General features: G+C 53.6%; 1 protein-coding gene and 1 long non-coding RNA gene across 3 annotated transcripts in view; one reads left to right on the plus strand and one right to left on the minus strand.

Annotated features, from left to right (window-relative positions):
- Window positions 1-23,896, minus strand: part of IGDCC3 (immunoglobulin superfamily DCC subclass member 3) — a 41,343-nt gene extending 17,447 nt beyond the window's left edge. Inside the window, exons 1-2 of one of the 2 annotated variants that reach the window (XM_072809175.1) lie at window positions 23,618-23,896; window positions 21,134-21,439 (exon numbers count right to left, since the gene is read on the minus strand). In XM_072809175.1, coding sequence (XP_072665276.1) covers window positions 21,134-21,439; window positions 23,618-23,708 — 397 coding nt within the window. In that variant the 5' untranslated portion in view covers window positions 23,709-23,896. Of the gene's footprint in view, window positions 1-4,274; window positions 4,373-21,133; window positions 21,440-23,617 lie in introns of those variants that run through there. The other variant, XM_072809174.1, reaches the window with a different exon arrangement.
- On the plus strand, window positions 3,844-9,741 carry LOC140623124 (uncharacterized). The gene is made up of 4 exons (XR_012022793.1): window positions 3,844-3,907; window positions 4,904-5,048; window positions 7,100-7,213; window positions 7,655-9,741. It is a non-coding gene; the product is annotated as an uncharacterized lncRNA (long non-coding RNA).
- Window positions 23,897-26,177: the final 2,281 nt, after the last annotated feature.

Here is a 26,177-nt window from a genome sequence, read left to right on the forward strand (position 1 = left end):
CTGGCAGCCACCTCTGACAAATGGGGGCCTGGATGGGGAGCGCTGGGGAGCAGTGGGAGGCCAGCCTCAGCTTGGGAAAGCCCCTGCATCCAGCTGTTGGCCTCTGTAGGACTGGGGAGCATCGACCCTTTATGGCCTGATCTTTGAGTCCAATGGACTGTAAGGCACAGCTGCAGGGGAGGCAATCTGGAGCTTCTCTGCACCTCTGGGCCGAGCTTTTACAACCCAAGAAGAATAAAACCTCTCAAAGCCCTACTTTTATGACTCTGCCCATAATGCAGGGATCCGGTTCTTCCTCCAGCTCCAGCCGTGAGCTCCTCCTCTCTGCACCCTCCAGCCTTCGCTGGCGGAGAGTATGCGGAGGGACAGGCACACACCTGCTTTATACAACCTGGTGGATGGACCTCTGGGTGGGGCTGCCTACTGCTCACACTGGTGGCACATTCAGGGACGGGGAAAGGGTGAGACGTGTCACCTACCTCCTGTGACCACCCTACCTGCCCCACTGCTAGGTTTTCAAAAGCAGTCCCCATTTCAAATATTTTGCCCAGTTTTCATCTCATAGGTCAGGCAACGAGTCAGAGGATGTGTCCTGGTTTGGGGTTTGGGAAATACAGTCATCTGTCGTGTGTACACAGCAGACCCACTGAATCAACTCTAAGTATTCGTTTGACAGATACTTACTGACTGCTAACATGTTAGAGAAGACATTCTGGGACCCCAGGAGCAAACGCCTTCCATCCCACAGAGCCTGTCCTTAGCTGTCCCTATCCCAGTTCCTAAGTATTAGAAGGGTGAGAGTACAGGGCCAGGATCCCAGATACTATCACAATAACATGGCCCTGAAAAACAGCCCTGCAGAAGCCACTGATGGTCAAAGGCTACATGTGACATCACATAAGCCTGAGAAGTGGGGACTGCTACCCTTCTGGGCTCAGGGAGGTTATGTGACATAGCCAGTTACTGATGTTACAGCAGGCATTTGAACTTCGAGTGGTCTAACCCCACACCAGGCGCTCTCTCCCTGCATCACGACTAGGCTGGGATGGGGTGTGGGCACACCTCTTCAAATGCTTCTCAGACAGGACAGGGGTTCCTGCAGACACAGAAAAATGCAACATCCTAGACTCTGATGAGCATCATGCCTACTCAAGTTCCGAGACACCCATGGCAGAGCAGGGCAGGTATCTCTGGAGGGAACTCCTCCAAGGGCTTGGGGGCAGGTTTAACCAAGTATAACTCATGCAGGTAAGCACCATGATAAGGTGATGTTATCCACTCACTAATGATCCCTGAGCCCACATATTTCCTAAGTTCTATGAACACGGGTATATCAACAACCCAGATGCTCGTCCCAGGAGAGCTCTTCCTCGCAGCATTTCCAAATCAGCAATCCAGGACCCCGACCTGCAGGGCCCGGAGAGGGTGGGGCCTGCATTGTCCATTGCGCCTTATACAATAGAGAAGGAACTTATTTTCCCGGCTTGGGGCAGGAGGGCAAAGCACCGTGAAATATCAGTGGCTTCTGTGGGGTGGATGGCAGGGAGGAGGAAATGTAAAAGGGAGGAAGAGTTGTGAGCTGGACTCAGTCCTTTTCATAACTGGATGGATGATCTTGATAAAACCAGAGCCCCTCTCTGGGACTCTGCTTCCTCCTCCGTAAAATGAGGGAGTTGAGCTGGACAGGTTGTAAAGGCTCACCCAGCTTCAGCCTTTGAGGCCATTTGCTTCTAAGTGCGTCAGCCAGGGGCACGGGGTCAGGGGCTGGGGGCTGACTGGGGAATCCCTCTCTTAGACTTGAGAATGTCCAGGCCCAGCAGAGCCCCTCGCCACAGACTGCACGTCTCTGCCCATGTCAGGGTCACCAATCTTCCTTGTGTAAACCTGCCCAGGCCCACAACATCCTTAACTTCCCGTCGTTCTGGTCAAGACACCGGATCTCTCTCACCTCCCGGAAGGGCGTCTGGTTAGGTGGCCCAGGCTGGAGCTATTAAGTAAATTGCTTTCACATGACCATGAGGACAACTCAACAAAAACAGATACTTCTCCCTAATTTCCAGAGTCACATATTAGGATTTGTGGAGACTCATATGGCAGGGGTCAGGTAATGGGACAGGTGACCTGGGCTCATGCCTGCCTCTGTCAGGCCTCTATGTGGCCTTTCAATTGCGATCTTAGTTCTTCACATTTGTAAAGTGGGAGTGGGGCAGGATAGACAAAATAATCCCTAAGGCCCTTATCAACATTAAGATTCTAGGATAACTGGGTAAAGTGGTCTCCTCTGCATCCATGAAAGGACCCTCTCCTATTCTCAAACCTTGATCTGCTGCTTTTTTTTTTTTTATGTTTCATGGCTCTACAGAATCTCTGATGGCTCAACACCAAACCACAACAGATTAAGGCCTGTAGACCCCCCACCCCAACAATATTCCTGAAGAAGCCTTAACTGTCTGGGAAGAGTTGTGGAGTACATTCCATAGGAGGATCACAGAGTTTCTTGGTTGCTATGGGGCCGATTCTTGGAAATATACTTCTTTGTGGAACCCCACTACTGCCCTCTAGTTGTCAGAGGTCTCCCAAAGCCCTAGGAATCATCTTTCTTAGGGGTTTGAAAAGCTTTCCCATAAATTCAAAGGAGTCACCACACCCACTCCTAACTTTTCCCTCTCTTATTAATAGGGTGCATCATGCACCAGCTGCCCAAGCTATAAACAAACCAAGGGCTCACTGCCCCATCCTTCTCCCTATCTCCCACAACTAACTGGTCACTAAATCCTGGTGTATTGTCTCTTTTGCATTCCACTGCCTTTGCTTAGGCTCTTAGCACTTTCAGCTGTTCCTGTAAGAGCCTCCCCTCTCCAGCCTTCGCACCTGCAGTCCTCCCTCCCTTTTCTTCCCCCATCCCAGAGCCATAATTATCTTCCCAACCACCCAATATGATCATTAAACACCTTTGGTGGTTCTCCATTGCCTTGAATCAAGGCACAAATGCCTTGGGATGCCATTTGAGGTCTTCATTATCAAATCCTGTTCTATCTTTCTAGCCTCAAAACCCAGCTAATTCTGCTTTCATGTGGTTTGCACTCTGACCATGTGAGACAAGTTTGCCTTTCCTGGAACATTCTGCTCCTTTCTCTAGTTGCACATCCATCCTCCCCGTCTCCCAAAGGAGGCAGGATGAATTGTGCCTCTCTCCTTATCCTTATCTGTATTACAGTCTATTGTTCACACGTCAATCTACCTAGTAGCCTAGGAGTCCCTTACTGGCAGGGAACAGCCTACTTTGCCTTTCTACCTGGAGCACCTGGAACAAATACTAGGTAAATAAGAATTCCTCAGGCACTGTTGCCTGAATGCTGACTTTAAGGATCAAATGGGTTGGGGTGGGGGGAAATCCTTGCCCGTCATCCTTTCTTCCATCTTCCACGCAAGCCCCTACCCCACCGTAATTCAGTGTCTGTTCTTGGGCAAGTTACTCTTCTACCTAACTTGTGCGATGAAAATGAAGCAGTTAGACTGGGTCACCGTTCTCACACTTGGCTGCGGAGCAGAATAATTTAGGATGCTGGGCAACAACGCAGATCTCTGGACTCCCCTGGCAGAGATTCACAGCCCTCGGTCCCGGCGGCGTGCTCAGGAATCTGGATCTCCATTAAAGCTCAGCAGGGCGTCTCAAATGCACAGCCAGGATCGGGAACCCTTGGTCTGGCAGGTTCTCGAGAATGTGATCCGCGTAAGGCTGCGGCGTCCCACGGGGGCAGAGTCTCAGCCCCGCCCGCACCCCCCCGCCCCCCGCCCCGCCGGTCCGGGCGGCGGCACCGCGCAGCCTCGAGGCTCGGTCCTCGGGGCCGGGGCCGGGGTCAGCGCCGCGAGCCTGGGGCCCCGAGAGGCGCTCTCGCGGCGGCGGGTAAGTGGGACCATCTGCTCCCTCCGCGGAGGTCAGCGCTTGGTGTCAAGCTCCCATCCCCCTCGCCCCCCCCCCCCCCCGCCCTCTGACTCCCGGGACTAGAAAGAAAGAAGCCCTCGAGGCCGTGAGGAAAGCGGCGGCGTGACGGGGAGCGACGGCGGCCGCGGGGCGCGGGGTCCGGGGCGCGGGGTCCGGGCCGGGCGGCTCCGAGGGAGGCCGCGCCGGTTCCCACCGCCGGCCGGGCGGCCGGGCCCCTTTGAAGTGGCCGCAGCTGCACACCCCGGGCCGCCGCTAATCCCCGCGGGGCGGGCGCCCCGGCCCCCCCGCATAGCGCCAGTGTCCGCGCTGAATGGCGCGGGCTAATTACCTCGCTCGCACCGCCGCGGGTGAATGAGAGAATCCGGCATTGTGCGCGGCGAATGGAGAAAATAAGACAGCCATTGTCCTCACACGCCAAACGAGGGTTTGATGTCGCTGGGGCGAGCGAGGCACCATTTCCCGCCGCTCCCCCGCCCCGCCCCGCCCCCAGCCCCGCGGGGCCCGGCCGCCGCGGCCCGGGGAAACTGAGGAAGCCGCGCGCGCCCTCCCCGCGCCCCTCCCCGCCTGCCTTCTCCCCCCGCGGGGTCTTCGGGGCGCGCACGGGGCTCCCCCCCGTTAGACGCCGAGAGGGACACGTGAGACCCCTGGCGGGGAGCCGCAGCTTGGGCCCCGGGCGCCCAGCCGCGTGCCAGCACCCCGGGCCCGGGAAGTTGGGGGGCCGCGGGGACGGCAGGCCCGAGGCAGGACTCCGGGAAGAAGGGGAAGGCGGGCGAGCTGCGCGGCTCCTCCTCGGGGACGCAGAGGGAGATGCGGGGCCGGGGCTGCGGCTGTCAGAGGGGCGCCCCGAGCAGCGAGGCCACCGTCCCCATCCGAGGAGAGCGCCGGGCCGAGCGGGGAACCTGCTCCGCAGCAGAAATCCGACTTGCCCCAGGCGGTCTCCCCCCACCTTTTACGCAGAAGGATGCAGGAGCGCTCAGCTAAGGAAGCACAACTAAAGGAAATCACTGTGCAGATGGACAAGCTGATGAGCACGCTATTTATGCATTCAACAGTCTGTGGGCTCTATCAGGCTGCCTGCTCTTTGCTATCACCACCAAATAAGGTGGGGTGTTTTTGTTGTTGTTTTGTTGGGGTTTTTGGTTTGTTTGCTTTTTAGAGGGGAGGGAGCAGGAGAGTACATCCTTCAATATCAGGAAGCGTGTCTTACCTTTCTATCCCTGAGCCCTTAGCTCAGAGGCAGGTAGGTACAGGACAGATGCTCTTTGAGATTTGTTGATTTGAGAATTGAGCTGCTTTAATATCCCTCCATTCTACATATCCTTTCCCTGGAAGCACACACTTCCTAATCCCTTCCGATTGACCCTTTCTGCCTAAAGGAAGAATGTTATACGTATGTTCCAATGCCCTATCAGGCTGATCAAATGATAAAAGGGTCTGGTCTGTTGCTCTGATCAACAGTAGGCTGTTGGGCTGAATCAGTAGCCCTTACTTAGCATCACTGACTGCCTATTGTAGAGCTCTTTCTGAGGCTTGCTTCCTTCCTTCCTTCCTTCCTTCCTTCCTCCCTCCCTCCCTCCCTCCCTCCCTGGGAGAGAGAGCATGTGTGCACAAACAGGAGGAGCATCAGGCAGAGGGAGAGGACCCAGGACCCAGCGTCCTAGGATCAAGACCTGAGCCCAAAGCAGATGCTTAACCAACTGAGCCATTCCAGTGCCCCAAGGCTACAGTCTTTTCTAATGTCTGAGTGACCACAACTAGATTATAAACCCATTATAGGCAGCCCATAGCCAGACTCTTAAACAGGACCAGCCATCTACCTACCCATTCATCTACTTATTTGAGAATAAAATTAAAAAATGGAAAACACTTGTTGAGCCACAATTGTGCCTTGTCTGACGAACCAACCATATTTAAGGGTAACCAGCAGTAGCTATTAACAGTGATACAGAAAAAGCATGCTTTTTCTGAGAGGAAATTCTAGGTATAACTCATTGTTTTTCTGACTCAATCCTGAAACAAGCTTTAATCTAAACCCTGGTCTTACCTTCAGATGTGGTCATAATGTTTTTCTTTATAATTCTCCTAAATCTTTATCTTAGGGTTATACACACACACACACACACACACACACACACACCCCAAGGCTCTAGAACCTCAAGCTTGCTAGGCGCATCAAAGCACCTGCTGCTGTTGAACTACTCCCTGCTTAGGCCAATCTGCCTAGTTAATTGGTTTAGAGAACAACAAAACACAAAGATAAAGCAGAGCTGCTGTGGATGGGGTAAATGTGGGAGACCTGAAGCCCCACAAATTTGGCTTCCCTCTTTCCCCATCTCCAGCCCCTGTGCCCCCTCTACTTGAAAGGGACTCTAAGGACCCAGGGACTCTCAAGAATGATGCTTAAGGGGATCCCTGGGTGGCTCACCGGTTTAGCACCTGCCTTCCGCCTAGGGAGTGGCGTGATCCTGGAGTCCCGGGATCAAGTCCCATATCAGGCTCCCTGCATGGAGCCTGCTCCTCTCTCTCTCTCATGAATAAATAACTAAAATCTTAAAAAAAAAAAAAAAAAAAAAGTGATGCTTAAAGTCCCCTGATCTAGAGAAAAAAAGGATTTATCCAAGGAACAAAAGATAGTAGCAGTTAATTAAGTGGAATTAAAAACTTGAAAGAAAGAAAAAAAAGTAGGTAGTAGCACATCAAAGATCATTCTAATGCTATGTAGGCCACTAGCTTCATTTTAAAAGACTAAAATGACCAAACAGAAACTACAAATATAATTATTACTATATGTGTGCCTTTATCATTTGCCCGGATTTCAGTCTGAGTACCTGAATGTCTAATCCCCAGATAAATTATACTTTGGAAAATGATCCACCACTATTCAAAAACCAAGAGGATCCTCCAGGCCCAAACTAGAGACTTCATACTTTTAACTAAAAAAGTGCTTTTAAAAGAAGCCTATTTCTCTTCATCTCTCTCCTTTCCCCAAACTGAACACCATAAGCAAATTTAAAAAGTGCTCCATGGGTGAGAATTCTGATAGAAAGATAATGAGTATAATAATGATAGTGTGCTTTTTTCCTCCTTATCCATTCCCACAGCAACATGTGAATATTCACGGGAGGCTTTGTTATCATGGTTATGATTTTTTAGATAACAGGAATGTTGGCATGTACGTGCAGGGAATGTTCTTCCAAAGGGGATCACAGGAACCTGGAAGGCAAAGGGATGCATGGAAACTGGCCTAGCCTGTTAGCTCTTTTGGAGGTAAGGCCACTGGTGTGGCATTCTGGGACTTTCTCCAGCTTGCCTGGGAGGGTGTCCCACCCTGCGATGATAGTACTGGTAGCCACCTCTCCTGTGATGGCAAGACCAGGGTCTGAATTTGCCAGGCCAAGCCCCTTCCAATACTAAGGAGTATCACTGGTGGCTCAGCCAAATCCCTCCCTTCCCTGAGGTGGCTAGTGGTGGGACCTTGGAAACAGGATCTTTCAAGGAAAGGAACACAATAGGGAGAGAGGGGTGCTTTTTAAGACCAGAAGAGGCTGGGATGGGAGACACAGGATACAGTTAGATGCAGAAATGCCCACTGTCTGCTCCTGACAGTAGGAACTGGAAGCTATCTGAGGATGGCATAGATAAAACCACACCTGTAGGCCCTTGAGGATGAATCTCCGACATAAATATATCTGCCTTTCTCCAATCCAGGCTGTTGAGCCCCAGAGGGAAAGTGACCCCCAGCAGGCAGGATCGGCTCCCCATTCTTTCATCCTCATCGGGCACCAACTCCAGGCCAAGCACTGTGCCCAGCACTGAGGATGTACAGAGGAGCTGGTCCCTCCCCTCAAAGAGTTTGCAGACCAGTGGGAGGGACAAGCTATATACTCATTGTCCCAGAAAGGGTCTTGCCTCTGAATTCGCCCCCAAAACAAAGCTGGGCATACAGCCCCATGAATGCTTCTTTAATTGACGTAATAAAAACTACATCGTTTCATTTCAGGAAAGCCTTGATCCCATCAACGTTACACTTACCAGCTTGCCTGCAATGATCTTGATTTTTGTCACAGTTTGATGGGAAAATGACTGATTTGAGAAGCAAAACCAGAAACACAAGAGGGCAGGAATACCAAATAGGCTCAATCGTGAGGCTCATTCTCTGATATTACTGGTGATCTGACATAATGGAATCAAGAATATTCTAATCCAATCTGCCAGGGAGACTAAATTAGGGCTTCTCTAAGGGGCTTGAGGTTTGAAATACCATTTTAAGAGACCTCAAAAATTAGGCTGAAAGGAATTATTGCAGAAAGAGGGGGACGTTCCAGATAAGCCAGGATGTGAGGGACAAAACAATAACCAAAAGGGCGGTGAGGAAACAACATACCGGATATGAAGATGGCAGAAAAAGGTCCAAGAATTGTTTGTCACCAGCCAAAGACTGGATTTCAATTCCCTAAGATCGTGGCTCTGAGTTAGAGCCCGAATCCCATATTGCCAATCAGCATGTTGGAAAGAACATCAGACCCCTTCTGTCCCAGCTCTGGACACCCAGGACTGGGTGGCGGGGGAGGGGGGGGGGCGGGCAAGGCCCTCTCCTCTGGGGCTGTTTCAGCATCAGTGATATGAGAAACATGGGTAGGAAGCTGAGGAACAGGGGAAAGTGGGGTCAGGGTGAATGAGCAACACCTTGATCGCTCCCCCACTCTCCATTCCTGTCTGCCCTGGGGTGAGAACACCCCCAACACAGTCAGGGTGCCAAGCACTCATCCCGGTGGTGTTCAAGTCTGCCCTCCCCTTAAGGCACCCTCTCTGGGACCCTCTCTGCTTCCTTTCCTCCTAGAGCTAGCCTGTTTAAAGATTTGCCCACAGACTATGGCCTAGCTCTAAGCCCTGCATCAGAAATCCCTGGCCTGCACCCCAAACTAATGCGGAGGAGGAGGAGAGGGGACCTCCAGCCCTCTGCTCTCCTGCTCCATCTTAGTTCCCCAGAGCAGCTTCAGGCTCAGGGTTGGTCCCTTCCCACCCTGGCCAGCGCAACCCGGGGCGGGTAGTGCCGCCGAGGCTGGTCGGAGTCCAGGAACCCCCGCGCACTCACAGACTACGTACACTCACACACTTGCACACGGGTCCTCGCTCAGTCCCACAGCAGCACCGGGCACCAAGCATCCAGCACCGGCCTCGGCAGCCAGCGACTGCGCGGCGCGGGGTTAATTGAATGCACATTGATTCTGCAGCCCGCCAGCGCCTCGCTCGGGGCCTGGGGGAGGGGGGGGCTCGTCCCTCCTGACACCGCGCTCGGGAGCCGGGTTTCTGGGGGAGCTGGTGGCGGGGGTTCTTGGGAATGCCACGGGACCCCCCCCCACACAGGCCCGGGACTTGGGGCCTGGGGGGTGGGGTGCAAAAAACGGTGAGGATGACCACGACCAGCTTTTCTAGCCAAACTTTGATCCTGACATTTAAAAAAAAGGAGGAGGCCAAGCCCAGCGCGCCAGGAGAGCCAGAGAGAGAAAGAAGAGAAAAGAGAGATGCTGGAGAGCTGGAGAGGGCCTGGAGAGAGGCTCGGAGGGGAAGGGTTGGGAGGAGGGACGCTGTGCAAGACAAAATCCAGTCAATGTCTTGAACCTTAGAAGTGACATGGACTTGAGGAATTTTTAAATCTGGTGCTTTTCGTTGCCCGGGGGGCTCAGGTTGTGATCCCGGGGTCCTGGGATCAAGCTCCCCGTTGAGCTCCCCACAGGGAGCCTGCTTCTCCCTCTTCCTGTGTCTCTCTGCCTCTCTGTGTGTGTCTCTCATGAATAAACAAAATCTTTGTTAAAAATCTGGTGCTTTTCACACTACCTTCCACCTATGAGGAAACTGAGGCCAAGGCGAACTGCTGAATCCAAAGTCACACAAGAGTGAGTTGAGCTTTTACATTGTAAAAGCTAGAGGTGGGATCCGGGGAAGGCACAGAAGTAAGCATGATGGCATCTGTGTCAATCCACGCACCTTTCATGGCCCTCATCTAGTAGTGGTGGGGCTGCAGGTGTCTACTCCAAGGCAGTCCAAACCAGGCACCTCGTGTGGGGCCCTGTCTTCAGGTCTCCCCCTCCCTCCAGCTTCCTGCCCTGCTGACACTAAAGCCCCAGTAAAGGGGGCCTCCATTGGTGGCTAGGGGTTGGGGGGTGGCTAGGACCTTAAACCCTACAAATGTCTGGGTCCTACTCATTCTCTCTCCTCCAAAGACCAGCCAGGGCAGTCAGTGCTCCCTCACATTTCCCACAAAGACAAACTGAGGCCCAGCAGCTTTAAGGGAGAAAGCAAGGTTGAACCCAGAGCCAATCCTCAGTGTAAGTCTACCTTCATTGCTCACTCGCTCTTGCTCCTTGAGGGTGTCTGTAGTCCCACCACCACCCCATGGCAAGAGCAAGTAGAGGGGGGATAAATTCCAGCTTGTCCTTGATTTCTGCCCACAAAATTGTGCAGAGGCTTTGCAGACACAATCCCAGGTGAGAAGGGGCTAGGTTGGGAGGGGGGACATGGAAACATGGCCATGGCAGGCAGGTGAGGATGACCAGGGCAAGAGCACATGCCCCAGGAGTTATGAGCTTCCTTAAACCAAGAGCCTTCAGGCTGGGCATGGGGGCAGGAGCATGACTTTCAGCAGAAGTCAGGTTGCTGGGGACTGACTAATAGGAAGCACTGAGCACCCAGGGCTGCTGCTGGATCCCAAGAGGATCTGTTCTGTGCTTCCCAGAAATATTAGTCCCTGTTTCTGGCTGTCACCCCAGACCCAATGCCCGCCCTGATCCAAGGCACTGGATCCACTCCCCTTGCCAGTAAGGCCCCCTGCACCCTTCTAGCACACACAGCATGCCCCTCCCTGCTGTGCTGCTCTGGTTACCAAGAAGCCTGCCTCATGAAGCCTGCCATCCAACTCATTGTTCAGTGGGGCCAGGAGGACAGAGGCCCAAACGTAGACCCCTCCTCCAGGTTGGGGTGGGAGCAGATTCTTCTAGCCACCACAGCAGGCAGGGACTGCAGCCTTGGGTTGCACGGGGAGAGGCACGCAACCCCATGAGGCCTTAGGCCACCTTGCCCAGGCAAGGGGACAGCACAAGGACAATCAGCAGCCTGGCTCCTGTAGGCTGATTATGCCTCTTCTCTTCTCCTCCTCCTCCTCCCCCCACCCACAGGACCCCTGGGGAGAAGGATCCTTCTCTAGCCACACCAGTTCCTCTCCTGTGATTTGTTCTGAATTTTCAAACAAAGAGTAATTATGACAGATGTGGAGCAATCAGCGTCATTATGCGGAAACAAGAAAGAGAAAGGGAGCCGAGGGGGCCCCACGGGGGAGGGGAACTTGTCTTTCCTCCTTAGGAAGAAACAACTCCCACCTACCTCCACCAGCAGCAGCAGCAGCCGCAGCACCCATCCAACTTCCTTTCCTGCCAGGAACCTGTACCCTGCACTCAGGGTAGGACAAATCTCTCTGCAGAACCTCCCAGCCTAAATGGCCCTCCACATCGTGGGCCTCCAGCAGCAGCTGGGGGCCGGGGGCATGGAGCCCAACCTGGCCCAGCTGGAAGTGGCTCCCACTTTGGCCAGGGTTCAAGGCTCTGCTCCAGACACTCCTCATCTCCACCCTGTATGTGCTCAGGTACCCATCTCTATTTCTGAGGCATTAATTCTGGTTATGTTCCCAAGGGACTCTAACCCCTTCTAAGGATCCTCAGGCCATTGAACTATGTATGGGTCAGGAAGACCTGGGTATAAACCCACCTTCTCTACTTACACTGTGTGCCCTTGGGCAAGTTAATTAACCATTCTGGACTTCTGTTTACTCATCTGTAAAATAGAACTAGTGATACTTATTAATGGAAATGTTGTGGGAATTAAGTAAATTAACACATAAAGGGCTTAGGACAGTGCAGCCCCATATTACTAGGAAGACTTCGACTAGTTAGTTCACTTCAAGTGCCAGCATGTAGGTGGCCCTCAAATCACCAGGCTCAGCATCCAATGAGCTTTGGAAACTCCTTGGATGTCAGGAGCCCACACTCAAGGTATGCTGGCTAACACTCACATCCACAACTACAACCACAGAGAAAGCCTGGGGCAGCTAAGAGAAGCAGAAATTTATGTCCATGTGTACCAGCTTCCCCTTGGTGTGGGGAACATAAAAAGATCCCTCCCTTCCCCAGCCAGAGAGGCACCAGGGCAGGTGAGAGGTGTGACACACCCAAGAGGCTCTCTTACCTGCTAAGGCTGAAGAACTAGCCATGTCCTTGGGCAGGTTACCTACTCAGGGACTCAGTTGTCAAGTCCGCAAAATGAGAAGCTTGGACCAGATGAGAAGCTCCAAAGACTATCCCACTGCTCTGGTTGCCTGTGGTCCTGCTGGAGGCTGGGAAGCCCTCGGGCAGGTTACCTACTCAGGGACTCAGTTTTCAAGTCCGCAAAATGAGAAGCTTGGACCAGATGAGAAGCTCCAAAGACTATCCCACTGCTCTGGTTGCCTGTGGTCCTGCTGGAGGCTGGGAAGCCCTCCAAGGTCTTAGCCAGGCTGGGATATGAGGGTCTTTTGCTTTTCATTCAGTGAAAAGGCTAGGATTTGGTTCTCTCTCACGGTGGTCTGCCCCTCCTCTCCATTTAGGTGGTCTGGTCTCCGTCTGCCCACCCTAAGGCCCTGGAGCCTCTTGCTGGTCCCCCCTCACATTCCAATGGCCTTGGGGCAGCAGCCAGACCAGAAAGTCCAGTTCCTGCCCATTATCACTGCTCGCATCTGTACTGCAACCCAACACCAGCATTCCAGAGAGCGGCCTGGGGCTGCCCCCACCACCCACCATGGTCAGTGTCCGGGCTCAGAGACAGGCCCCAAGCAGGGGCCAGTGTTCTCAGATTCCTCCCATGAAAGGTCTCCCCCCAGGGGGCTCCAGGTTGCTGGGGAGGCCATGGACCACTCCCATGGGGAGGTCATCTTTCTCTCAGTCTCTCCCCTCTCCTCATCTCTTTGCTCTGTGCCCATGCCTGAGCTCACCTACTTTTGCTCCTCAAACAGAGGGATCTCTCTTCCAGCACAGCAGAGGATGGTGGACATAGGAGTTGCCACAATTGGAGAAACAGTTAGGAGGAAGGACAGAACAACAGAGAGAGGAGCTGGAGAAAGGCCCGGGCAGGGCAGGAGAAACAAGGGCTGAGGGCCATAAAGACAAAGACCCTAAAGTGTGGCCTCACAAGAAGGCAGAGGTGGAGGCCAGTTTGTTGGACAGTGTCAAAGGAACCAAGATCCAGAGATGAGGTAGAGAAAAGTGGGTGGGAGAAGCTGGGATGTGAGCCTTGTGCATCATGGTTTCCTGCCTGTGCCTGAATCAAGTGGCTGGCTGGTAGCAACCCCATACACCCCCTCCCTCCATCTCCCCAGGGTCTGAGGTCTGGCCAGGAGGTCCTCCTGCTTGCCTCTCTTCAGGCATTTGCTCAACTCCTGCCTTTCCACTTTTACTGGTCCCAAGAGCACGTGTCCAGGCACCCCTCCTTGAGAAGGAGGGACCACTCCAGTCTGTCGTCTCTTCTTCCCTTATACTTGAGGGCAGTCACAAATAGTTAGCATTTTTTGGAGCACGGTGAACAAATTTGGGGGAAGTGAGAGCAAGCTCAGAAATCAGAGTGGTCCTTTGTGGGGGGTATGGAGCGGCACGGGCCAGCGGGCTTGGATTGCAGTCAGATTGCTGACCACCACTTAATAAATAAATAAGAACATGGTATAGACTCCTGAGGTGCCAAGGCCATGACCACATGCCCAAGAGGTAAGCCCCCACCCCCCACCAATGACCTAGGGCTTGGCTCCCTCTTCTCTCACTTCAGCTGGCTGGGCAAGTATTAAGTATCAGTCCTTGCAGGACCTAAAAATCATCCACCACTGCCTCTTGCCCTGCACCTGTTCTGTCCACTCCAGCCTTCCAGTCTGGCCACAGTGCCCAAGGGAAGCCCTTGGAGAAGAGATGGAGCCCCATCCTGGGCCCCATGCACATCCTTCAGGCACACACCTGTATGCTAGCCACACAGGTCTACGGGGCAACACACATACACTACCGGCCTCTACATTCCTTGTTGCAACAAGGCTATGGCCACAGGATCTAGGGTGCCGTAGGTTATTTGTACAAGACATACATTTTTGGAATCACTTGGTCCAGTTTAAACAAAGACAGCAGTGAGCTGTTTGGTTTTCCATCCTGGGTGCCCTTCTGTTCCATTCTACTTTTTTGAAGGCTGTGTAGAACAGCCTTCGAGCTGCTGTGAAAAGTCTCTCTCTCTCTTACACACACACACACACACACACACACACACACACACTCGCCAGCAGGGACTCTGGAGAGGAGAGGGAAAGGCAATACAAGAAAGCCAGGAGTGAAAAAGTCCTTTCTCCCTGGGGGTGGGGAGGGGACAGGGGGTTAAGGGGGGCTGGGGGCCTGTTTCATTTGCAGGCTGCAAATGCCTCTCCTATTCACGGGCCCACATTCCCAGCCAAGGCGCCCGGCCACGGACAATGCCGGGAACAGGAACAGAGGAGATTTGCACATTGTGTTCAAGGGGCCAGCTGGCTGCCTGCGACAGCGGAGCCAAGGTGTGGGAACCAGAAGCATTCGACTTCCACATTCAAGTCCTGCGGGTGGGAGTGAGTGGGGCCCTCCCCCCTCGGCTGGGGCCAGTGCAGTTAGGGACGGGGCCTCAGCCAGCCAGGGAATAAAGTCCGAGGCAGGAGACCCAGAGACCCCAGCATGAAGGGTACCAAGCAGTTTGGTCTCTGCTTCACACCCCATCTGGCGAGGAAGAGTCTTAGTTCTCTGGAGATAAACACGCAGCAGCCGCCACCCCATGATCGTGCCCTGAGTGTGTTATATTCCCCTGCCAATCCGCCTTGCTCCCAAGCTTCTGTTCCTTTGAGCTATGCTATCAATTACAAAGCCAGGAGAAACACACACACACACACACACACACACACACACACACCGAGAGCAGAGAAGTGCAGCAAGAGAAACAAGAGAGACCCAGTTCTGCACCCGGAGGGCCACATGTTCATTTAGTTTTTACCAAGTTCCACAGGCAAAGGATGTGAGAAATACAAAAGAGAAGCCCTTTAGGAGCTTAAAATCTAGTTGAGGAGACAGATGGAATAGCCAGCCACAAAACAGTTACTTAACAATGTAAGCGGCCGTCGCTGAGACGAGGCTGATCCTGAATGCCGCAGACCGCAAACACTCCCCGCCTTAGGAAGGGGCAGGAGAAGTTACTGTCCCTTAAGTGGTCTTCGGGGAGGGACCGGCTAAGGGACAAACAGGGGCGAGGAGAGACTGGGGAAAGGCCCAGCAAAGGCAAGCACGTCCCGAGGACCAGCTGGATGGCAAGCAGGCCTTCACACCTGAGAGCAGAAAAGAACCGGAGTCCAAACATCCAAACACCCAGTTTTACAATGAGAAAAGCAAACTCTAGAGAGGGCGAGTGACTTGCCCAGAGCCACATGGGACCCCTGGTGTCCTGGCAAGGGCCCTTCCATCACACCTCACAGCTGCTCAGGAGTGTCAGTGTGGGGTATTGCCTGACCTTCACCCACCTGCACCTGACTCTGGCATACGTACGGGTGAGCTGCCTGGCAGGGCAGCGGGCCTCAGCAGTGCCAGCCACTCATCACACCAGCGATATTTCCACTGCAACACCTGCCTCCTGCTCCACTGGGTAGATAGATGTGTGTGTGCGAGAGAGACAGTGGGGAGACTTCCTCAGGGCTAGCTCAGCTGAGCTGCCTTTCAAGAAGAGAAAAGCTTGGGCTCCATGTACTAGGCCTCAGTGTACAACCTGCAGGTGACATAGGCCTCTGGGGTTACCAGCCACTGCACTAGGAACCACTTCCCTCCACAGCCCACTGCCCTACCCCAAAACACTCTGGGGTCCCATAAATACACTGAGCCACCCCCACCCCGCCACAAACTGTACCCCAGCCCATGGTTCTCCTGCCAACCCCCTTCAACCCCCCCTCCAACCTGGTTCCACAGATCTATGCCCAGACCTTGATCCCAGATTCACACAACCATGGATCTTGCTATTGAAAGTGGGTTCCAGAGTAACTGATTAAATTACTTTCCCTCAGATGGGTTAAGAATGAATTGGACTTTAGAAGTGAGTACCTGAGGGCCTAAGAAATAGGTGACTCATTGAGGTGGAGGCAGCAGACTAGACTTGAACTTTCTCCTTCTTGCCATACCCCACAGCCTCTTTCTGGGAGTCTGGGCTCACCAGGGGCCTTTCTGGAATCACCATAACTAGAGGAGCTTAGAACTGCACATTTCTCAGAATAATAATGTTACTATTTAAGGAACACCTTCTAGGTGCCCTGCACTGGGCTAAGTTCTTTACCCAGACTATCACAGGTAATCCTTATAGCATTGTTTGTTGGTAAGAAGTAGTTTTCCCATTTTAAAGACTCTGAGAGGTTAAAGGGGCACCTGGCTGGCTCAGCCAGTTGGAGCATGCAACTCTTGATCTCAAGGTCATGAGCTCGAGCCCCACACTGGATACAGGGATTACTAGAAGATAAATAAGTAAACTTAAAAAATGTATAAATGACTTGCATTGGAATTTAAAAAGATAAGGAATATATATTATATATATTTATAAAATAAAGACTCGAGAGGTTAAGTGACTTGCCCAAGTCCATCCAGTGGGGGTATATTTGCTTCTGCAGTCCACCCTCACAACCAAGCCCTGTGCCAGGTGTTTCATATCAATCACCTCATTTAATCCTACAGCAGTCCTGATAGGCTGATGAAATTATGATCATTTTTTTCAGATGAGGGCATAAAGGCTCAAGAGGATTATTAACTCGGAATGCCTGGGTGGCTCAGTCCGTTAAGTGTCTGCCTTCAGCTCAGGTCCTGGGATCAAGCCCCACATTGGGCTCCCCACTCAGCAAGTAGCCTGCTTCTCTCTCTCCCACTGCTCCTCCCCATTGCTCATTCTTTCTCTCTATAATAAATAAAATCTTTTAAAAAAATTTTTTTTTTTAAAGATTTTATTTATTTATTCATGATAGTCACAGAGAGAGAGAGAGGCAGAGACACAGGCAGAGGGAGAAGCAGGCTCCATGCACCGGGAGCCCGATGTGGGATTCGATCCCGGGTCTCCAGGATCGCGCCCTGGGCCAAAGGCAGGCGCCAAACCGCTGCGCCACCCAGGGATCCCTTAAAAAATATTTTATTTATTTATTCATGAGAGACAGAGAGAGAGAGGCAGAGACACAGGTAGAGGGAGAAGCAGGCTCCTCACAGGGAACCCGACACGGGACTTGATCCTAGAACTCCGGGATCACAACCTGAGCCAAAGACAGAGATGCTCAACCACTGAGTCACTTGGGCTCTTGTCAGACATGCAGAACCCCAGGCCTTAGCCTAGATCTATTGAATCACCATATGAATTTTATCAGGTTCCCCAGGTATTTCATGGGCACAGCAGAATTTGAGAAGTCCTGCTCAAAGATCCCATAGATCTTTGCTCCAATTCTCCAAGGGGCCTGAGACCAGGAAGTGAAGCGCAGGGACTGAGGGCATCTGTCTGAGGGGAGCGAGGGTGGGTCCCCCAATCACCTCCCCTCCTTGTATCTAGCCCATCTTTTTTTTTTTTTTTTTTTTAAGATTTTCTTTTTGGGGTGCCTGGGTGGCTTAGTTGGTTAAATGTCCCACTCTTGATTTCAGCTCAGGTCATGATCTCAGGGTCATGAGACCCAGCCCAGGGTGGAGCCTGCTTAAGATTTTCTCTCTCCCTTTGCCCCTCCCCCATCCCTCCCTCTCTCTTAAAAAAAAAAAAAAAAAAAAGGATTTTATTTTGAGTAATCTCTATACCCAACATGTGGCTTGAACTTACAACCGGGAGATCAAGAGTCGCATACCCCACCTACTGAGCCAGCCAGACGCCCTATAGCCTATCCTTCCTTGGGGTCATCCAGGGGCACAGACCTTAAGAGGTGAGTCAATGCACATGTTCCCACTGGGTCACGAAATGCATATACCCCCTCCCCCACGCCCTCCCCGGACCCGGAGCCCTCCAGGGGGATGGCAGAGGGTCTCACAGGCCAACCCAGCTTCAGCCCCTACTCTGCAGCTTATGAGAATCCCCAGGCCCTCCGAGGAAGGAGTTAAAATAAACCACGTTGCACTCTGGCTCCAATAATTCCACTCCCTGGTAGATTTCCCTGGAGTGCTTCCTAACTGAATCCCAGTGAGGGAGAAAGCTGGGGTGAGGGAGAAAGCTGGGGGCTGGGAATAGAGTCAGGCAGTTTGTTCTTGCTGGCAACGGTAGTAAAATCACCTTTAAATGAAGAATAAAGTATTGGCTCCCATGTGCCTCCTATGAAGCAGGTAGCTCATGGGGTGAGTTCTTACATCCATCCCACGACCGCAGGAGTATATGCACATTTCACAGGTGAGAAAACGGCGCCACAGAGAGGTTAACTTGTCTAGGGTCCGTCTCATTATTAACGAGTGTCTCAATTTGCAGCTTCCAAACTATAAGCGCATGGAACGGCAAGGCAGAGAAAGCAGACGTGCTAGAAGCATGAATACTCTTAGGATCCTGAGTCACTCCATACTAAAAAGGAGATATTTGGAACTGAAGCCTCCAAGGAATCTGCCTGCAGTACAGCCCAACCTGGTCAGGCCATCTTTCAATGACAGCATCTGAGATCACTGGGAGGGAAGAGGGGGCATTCCTAGTTGTCGCCTCTGGCCCAGAGCTCACATGCCCCGCAGAGCTGCCCCCACAGACCTGGACCCCTGTCTGCCCCACTGGTGGATCCACCTGGACCCTGTGTCTGTGAGCGGTGCTTAGCCTGCCCCTCCCAGTGAGCCCCTAGGGAGCAGGCAGGAGAAGCAGGGGGCTCCAGAGGGCTCCTCACACCTTTCAGCAAGGCACCCTCCCATGTCACACAACATCTGCAGTGCCTGCAGGCACATGGGCCAGGAGTTATTACCAAAGGAGAAAACTCAGGCAGCTAATCAGCTTTGGAGGTTTCTAGGGACATCAGCTTGTGAAGTGAGAAAAGGAGATCTAGCCACCAGGTTGCTTGGTATCCAAGCATTCTCCCATGGGGTCACAAGTCTTGCAGTGAACAGAGAGGCCATATCAGACTGCCAGTGCTTAGAGGCAACCCTCGAGCTGTCCCCAGGACCCCAAAGGATTAACCAGGCTGACCTCACCCACTGGCCCTTCCCCCAGCCACAGCCCACAGCTCAGTTTCTTACACCATAGAGTTTAAGGAAACCAAACATCTTGAAGGTATTACCATTTATAGAAAAGCACATTTACAATTAGCTATATATAAACACCTGGGATTTATCTCCCAGAATTCTAGGCTGGCAACGCAGGGGTCAGTATTGGTGTAAGGTGGGGAGAGAGTGGGGGTGCCCTCCCCTAGAAATCTCATTTCTCTCATTGGCAAATCTTCCTGGGGGCCCCACCCTGTGTCCACGGCCACACTCCTCTACCTCACACCCGGCCATCTGCTCAGAGGCTGCCCCAGCCTTCCCCACACCGCCGAGGCTGGGGTTGAGGGGTCGCTGAGCCAGAAGTGATTCGGTCTCAAGGTCCAGGGCTGCCTCCCATAGAGCTCCATATGGGGGCCTGAGTCAGCCTTCTTTAGAACAAAGGGGGATCTTAAACTCAGTGAGAGGGCTCCTGCCTCAGAGCGATTCATCACTCACCAGCCATTCCAAGCAACTGTGCAAATGCCCTCAGAGCCAGGAAGAAAACTGTCCCCCATCAGTGGGGGAAGCGGGAGAATGCCGTAGGAGTTAAGCAGGAGGGGTAGGGTTCAGGCTGCCTAGAATGCAGTTCTAGGTCTTAGTTTTCTCATCTGGCAAAGGGGGGCAAAGACTGCCTATCTGCTTGGGTCATTGTGATGACTGAACAAGATCACTCATGTAAAACACTTAGGCAGGGGACCCAGCACACAGCAAGTGCTTGGTAAGTGTTCGCTAGAATTATCACCAACACCTTTAAGGTGCGGCCTCTTGGGGCACCTGGGTGGCTCTGCCTTGGGCTCCCTACTCAGTGGAGAGCCTGCTTTTCCTTCTCCCTCTGCTGCTCCCCCTGCCTGTGGTCTTTCTCTGTCAAATAAATATCATCTTTAAAAAAAAAAACAAACAGGTGTGGCTTCTTTAAGGAATACCCCCTCCAGAAGAAGTAGGAAGCTGTGAGGTAGAGAACACTTTAGCACTTGCTAAAACTTTTACCCTCTCTCAAGAGCAGCAGTTCTTAACCATGACACATACCCCACACCGCACCCCTACCCCCCACCCCCGCCTGCCACCTTCAAGATCCATAGATAATTCTGGTTTACACACCCACAAACATGCACAAATTAAAGAACAACAGAATTTTTGCAGGACAGGGCTGTAGAACATAATCATCATTTCATCACAACTGGTGGTCCATCAGTGTAAGCAAAGCACAATTCGAGAACTGACACACCTCACCTGGTCCTTTCTCTCCCGTGCAAGACACATCAGATATCAAGTCACCACAATGTACGCTTTAAATATCTTACAACTTTATTGTCAATTACACCTCAATAAAGGCGAAAAAAATTTTTTATAAAGTCACATTAGCATGAAGGTGGGTGGGAGTAATGTCATTATTGTGATAACCTTGAAGTTAACCTACCACATTTTTTGTAAAACAAATTGTTGGCAAGCTTCAGAATATCATTATCCTACCCAAAAGATTTGAAAGTCAGCCCATAATTTAAAACTGCATATAGCCTAATTAGCCTTCAAAATTCTCTTAAATCACTGTCATAAAGTATGATAGTTTTTTCTTGAGACACAAGAATCCTACTCAATGGACTGGGATGTATACAGGCATATGGAAACTCAGACACACGGACTTAAGAGTTAGATAAAGTTCACCCTCTCCCTCTCCCCCCAAGAGTGTTTGGCTAGATTCTTGTTGAATGACATTCCAATCAATTAAATGAGTATATGATACATTTCCACCACCACAAATGACTACTATGTACCTCTCAACTGACCCAGGCTGAGAAATTAGTCCTCCAGAAGGCTGCAGCTACAGAAGATGGAACTGCTTTCCCTGTCCCTAACCCCTGGGCTGACCCTGGACCCCCGGTCTGGGGGGAAAAAAAGGTAAGGGGTGTCCACTTACTTGCAGCCTGGATGCGAGCCTTCCGGCTGACCACCAGTCCAAAGCGGTTCTGAGCCACACACTCATAGTCACCCTCATCTGAGGGGCTGCCTCCCCCATCCAGCTGGAAGTGATGGATCATCAGGGACCCATTGGCCAGCAAGGTGGAGTGGGTACTCTCCAGCAGCTCCATCCCATTTTTCCTCCAGGTGATTCTCACTGGAGGGGTCCCCTCCACCCTGCAGCCCAGTATTATAGGCTGCCCAGGGACTGCAACATCATCACTTGGCTCCATAGCAAATGCCAGTTCGGCAGAGTGGCCAAGACCTGTATTGAGCAGGGGAGATGAGAGGAAAAGGAGAGGTTACTGTGGAATGAACAGGCAGCAAGAACTCCGTGCACAGGTGTCTCAAATCCCCTGGATCTGTGCACCCACCCCATCTTTCTGTAATGTTAATAGGAATCTCTATTATATATAGAATTCAATGTATTATAGAACTCAGTGTTGTCTTATGCAGTATTTTTCTCAATCAGCAGACCATCTCAGAAGGAGATATTATTTGTACCATTTCCTTTTTTTTTTTTTTTTAACAGATAAGGGAAAGCGAGCCCAGAAATATTAAGCAAGTTGTCCAGGGTGTCACAATTAATAGTTACAACGTGGCTCAGCAGTTAAGCGCTGCCTTCAGCCTAGGGCATGATCCTGGAGACTTGGATCACATCAAGTCCCATGTTGGGCTCCCTGCATGGAGCCTGCTTCTCCCTCTGCCTGTGTTTCTGCCTCTCTGTGTGTGTGTGTGTCTCTCATGAATAAATAAATAAAATCTTAAAAAAAATAAATCTGAGATCCAAAAAAGTAAGATTGGGGACACCTGGGTAGCTCAGTGGTTGAGCATCTCCCTGTGGGACCATGATCCCAGGGTCCTGGATCAACTCCCACATCGCATCCAACTCCCCTTGGGGAGCCTGCTTCTCCCTCTGCCTGTGTCTCTGCCTCTTTCTGTGTGTCTCTCATGAATCAATAAAATCTTAAAAAAAAAAAAAAAAAGTAAAACTGATCCCAACATGGCTGTTGCCACCTCTGTGACCAGAACAAACCACTCTGTGCAAGATGTGACCACTCTGGCTAAATGCTGTGACCACTCTGGCTAAATGCTGTGACCACTCTGGCTAAATGCTGGAGCCTTGCAGACTTTCAGGGGCGTGACCTTAAGTAAAGTGTGCAACCTGTCTTAGCTTCCCGTCCGCATCTGTTTAAGTCAGAAACATAATGCGGCTTATGCGGTAGAGTTGTTGAACAAGATGAACAGACTCAAAGTCACTATAAAAAGGTAGAAGTTCTAAGCAAAGATAAAGTGAAAAAGTAATAAACCATTGCTTCTTTATGCTGGCAGAGCCAGCTGAGGCCTGGTCTGAAGCCTGGCAGGGAGCGGGACGGGCGGGCCCAGTAGCAGGTAGGGGTTAGGCTACGGCCCAGCCCCTCTGCCTCTCCGCTAAGAGGCTCTGGATTTTGGTTTGTTCTGGTTGTTTTCGCCTTTGTCATAAGGAGAACTGAGGGGTACCAACCGTCAACTCAGATTTCCCCAAACTCAGGAAGGGGCAGGTTTCTAGGATCTTTGCTTCCCAGCGACCCCACCGCTCCCGTAGAAGAAAACTGAGCCGCAAGAACAGCAGGGGAGCGAGGAGCAAGGGAAGAAGGTGACCCCGGAGTCGGCGGAGGCCCGGCCGAAAGGACGCGCGCTCCGATCCCAGGCGCGGCGCCAAGGGCCCAGCTCCGGCAACGAGCAACTTGCCAGACCAGTCACAACCGCGCTCCGGGAGGCATGAACCCACCTGGTCTGAAAGGGCCGCCACAGACCCCTCGTCCCCTTGGCCGGGCGCTAGCGATCCCGGAGCCGGCCCCGCCCAGCAGGCCGGCGCCCTCCCTGGTTGGGGGAGACGGAAAGTGGGTGGGGAGGAAGGGGGCGGGGGCGGGGGCGGGCGAGGCCCGCGGTCCCAGGGAGACCCAGGGTATTTTAAGACGTTCGAGGGTCACAACCTTTTGAGCCCCTCCCGCCCGCCCCCTGCGTCTCGGCAGCCTCGGCCCCCAGCCCCGGCCCCGGCCCCGGCCCCGCAGCGCCGTCGGGGGATAAAGTTTCTCCCGGATGCGGGCGCGAGGTGCCGCCGCCCCGGAGCCGAGCCGAGAGCGGAGCGCGGACAGCGGAGCGCGCAGACGGACGCGGGGCCGCCGAGCCTCCGGGAAGGGAGGGGACGCTCCGGCCTGCGCCCCTCCGCGAGCCGGGTCCCGCCCTCCCCGCCGCTGCCCCCGCGCCCCGGGTCGCGCGGTCCCTCGGGGTCCGCCGCGCACTCCGGGGGCGGGTCCCGGCTCGCGCCCCGCGCCCTCGCCGCGCCCTCCGCCGCCCCCGCCGCCCCGCCCCGCCCCGCCCGCTCCGCCCGCGGGACCCGGTCCCTCCTCGCCCTCGCCCGGCCCGGCCCGGCCCGGCCCGGCCCGGGGCGCCCGCTCACCGTCGCTCGGCGCGGGCAGCAGCGGCGGCAGCAGCAGCAGCAGCGGCAGCAGGAGCCGGGGCCGGCGCGGCGCGGCGCGGGGAGCGGCCATGGGGCTCTCGGTCCGCCCGGCTGGGCTCGGCGAGCGCGGCTCCGGGGCCTCGGGAGGCTCACAGCGTCCCGCGGGGGCGGCGGCGGGGCCGGGGCCGGGGCTCGGGCCGGGGCCGAGCCCGGGCGGCGGCGGGCTGGGGCCACATGCCGGCCTAGGAGCGCCGGGGGCGCGGGGGGAGCGCCGCTCGCGCCATCTTGCACCCTCGCGGGCGATCTGTCAGCCTCGCCGGGGAGCGCGCTCCGCACTCGCACTCGCTCTCGCTCTCGCTCTCGCTCTCGCCCTCGCCCTCGCCCCGCCCGCGCCGCCCCGCCCTCCGCCCGCGCCCGCGCCCCCTCCCGCCCCGCCCGGTCCCCTCCCCCAGCCCCTCTCCCCGGAGGCCCGGTCTGGGGAACAAAAGAGCCGGCGAGCGCTTTAAGCGGCCGGACATTCCCGGCTGCGCGGCGGACGCGCCCCCTGCGCTTTGAACTGCGGCTGGAGCGGCCGGCGCCGTCCCGGGCTGCTGCCCGGCACCCCCGGCACCCCGGCACCCCCGGCACCCCGGCATCCCGGCACCCCCGGCACCCCGGCACCCCCCCCCCCGCGGCCGGCCGGGGACGCAGGGGCCTGCGGAAGGGGACCCCCGTGGGACTTGCCCTGCCCGCCTCTCCCCGCTGCACCCTCCTCCGCCGCGTCCAAGTGTGCATCTTCGAGATCATTCCCCAAAAGCTCCACAAACTTGTCAAAGGTTCGGGTTTCCCCGGTCTCTGATCCTGCCACCCAAAGGCTAGGACGTTTAGCTGCAAGGCTGGCCTCTCCGGACTGCAGAGTTCTGGCGCTTGGATGGACCGGAGGTAGAAGGGCAGCTTCCCCCCCCCCCCACCCCACCCCGGGTTCGGGGGGCCTTGAGCTAGCAAACCCCGCAGGACAATGAGAACCCTGAAGGAATCTGGGTTCCCACCCCGGTCCTGCCCAGCTAACCCAGGCAATCACTCCGAGCTCATCTGAAAGATCCACATAATCCTGTCTCTCCTGCTCACCGCTAGGGATATTTAAAAGGACACGGGTCCTAACAAATGACCTGGTATCTGGGAAAGCCAGCTGAAAGTCAAAATTCTCGGTGACATTTCTGTCACAAAGAAGGCTGTCAACGTTCCATGTCAGAGAACACACGAGGCAAGGCGAACATGAATTTTAGGGGAGATAGGCGTGTATTACTTCTTAGGGGATCCGTACCCAGGCTAGCTCTCAGAGATCTTGAGCCTTGGCCACCCCTTACTAAATGATCTTCTGTTGACTCCAGCATGGTGAGCAGCTTTTCCTCATTCAGCTATTTTCTTCCTCTGGCATTGGACTGGGATGACAGAGGAATAACTGCATCCCTCTTATGATACCAACTGTAGAATCTTGGAACCAGGGGTGTTAACCATACATAAACCTAACTAACTTTGGTGCAGATGAGTAAAAAAGTGCAGGTCTCCAGATCAGAGAAGTTTACTATTGAGGGGGTTTGCATAGCCCAGGGACTCCTTACTCTACAGTAGCAACTAGAAGAGGAGTGTGAGAGGCAAGATTTGAGGCATATGAGTAAGCTATGGGAGGCAGTGGAGAAATTCAGGGTCAGGATGCACACCGAAACCCCAAACTGATTTCATTGTGAGGAAGGGCAGGCATTACGGGGCCTCCACTGGCCATAGGAAAGGGAGGGAAGGGGGGGCCCTGCCTGGGCCCAAAGTCCTGGAACTCCCTCCTGCAGGGCTTGAATTCTCAACAATCCCTTCGTGGCTTGTCCTAGACTCAGAGAGGTCAAATTGGTGTCCTGAGTTGCTGTCATTTTAAATTCATTTTGACAAGTGTTTAATTCTTCTTTAACGCAACCCTTGGTCTGAGAGTGATATGCAAATAATGGCTATTCTGCTGCATGCAAAATGTGCAGTATCTCTCCCTATGATCTGTCAATTAACACGAGTCTGGCCCATCAGCCGCTTTAGGGGTGGTCCCGGGCAGGGGCAGCCTCTGGCTCTTGGTTCCTTCCGTAGAAAAGCACGCACCAACCAGGCTCTGTAAAGATTTTAGCGGAGCATCTGCCAACCTTCATCCTGAGATGCATGTGGGGTGTGGGTGTGGACTTCTGTGTATGGCTGTGTGCCCATGTTTGAGTTAATGGATACAGGGTGTTTGGGAAGGTGGGCGTGCATGCATGGGTCCCTAAGCTTGTAGGCACAGTGCCCATATGTGTGAATATGCAGCCATGAGGAACTCTGAAGACCAGATTTATGCAGAGTAGTTGAGCCTGGGTGGCTCAGTTGGTTAAGTGTCTGCCTTTGGCTCAGGTCATGATCCCAGAGTCCTGCTCCCTGCTCGGCAGGGAGCCTAATTCTCTCGCTCCCTCTCGCTCCCCCTGCTTGTGCTCTCTCTGTCAAATATAGATAAACTCTTTTTAAAAAAGGAGAAAGAACAATCGTTTAAGCCCAAATCTATGGAGTTGCTCAT

The sequence above is a fragment of the Canis lupus genome, chromosome 32, assembly GCF_048164855.1.
Source record: "Canis lupus baileyi chromosome 32, mCanLup2.hap1, whole genome shotgun sequence".
Lineage (NCBI taxonomy): Eukaryota > Metazoa > Chordata > Mammalia > Carnivora > Canidae > Canis > Canis lupus.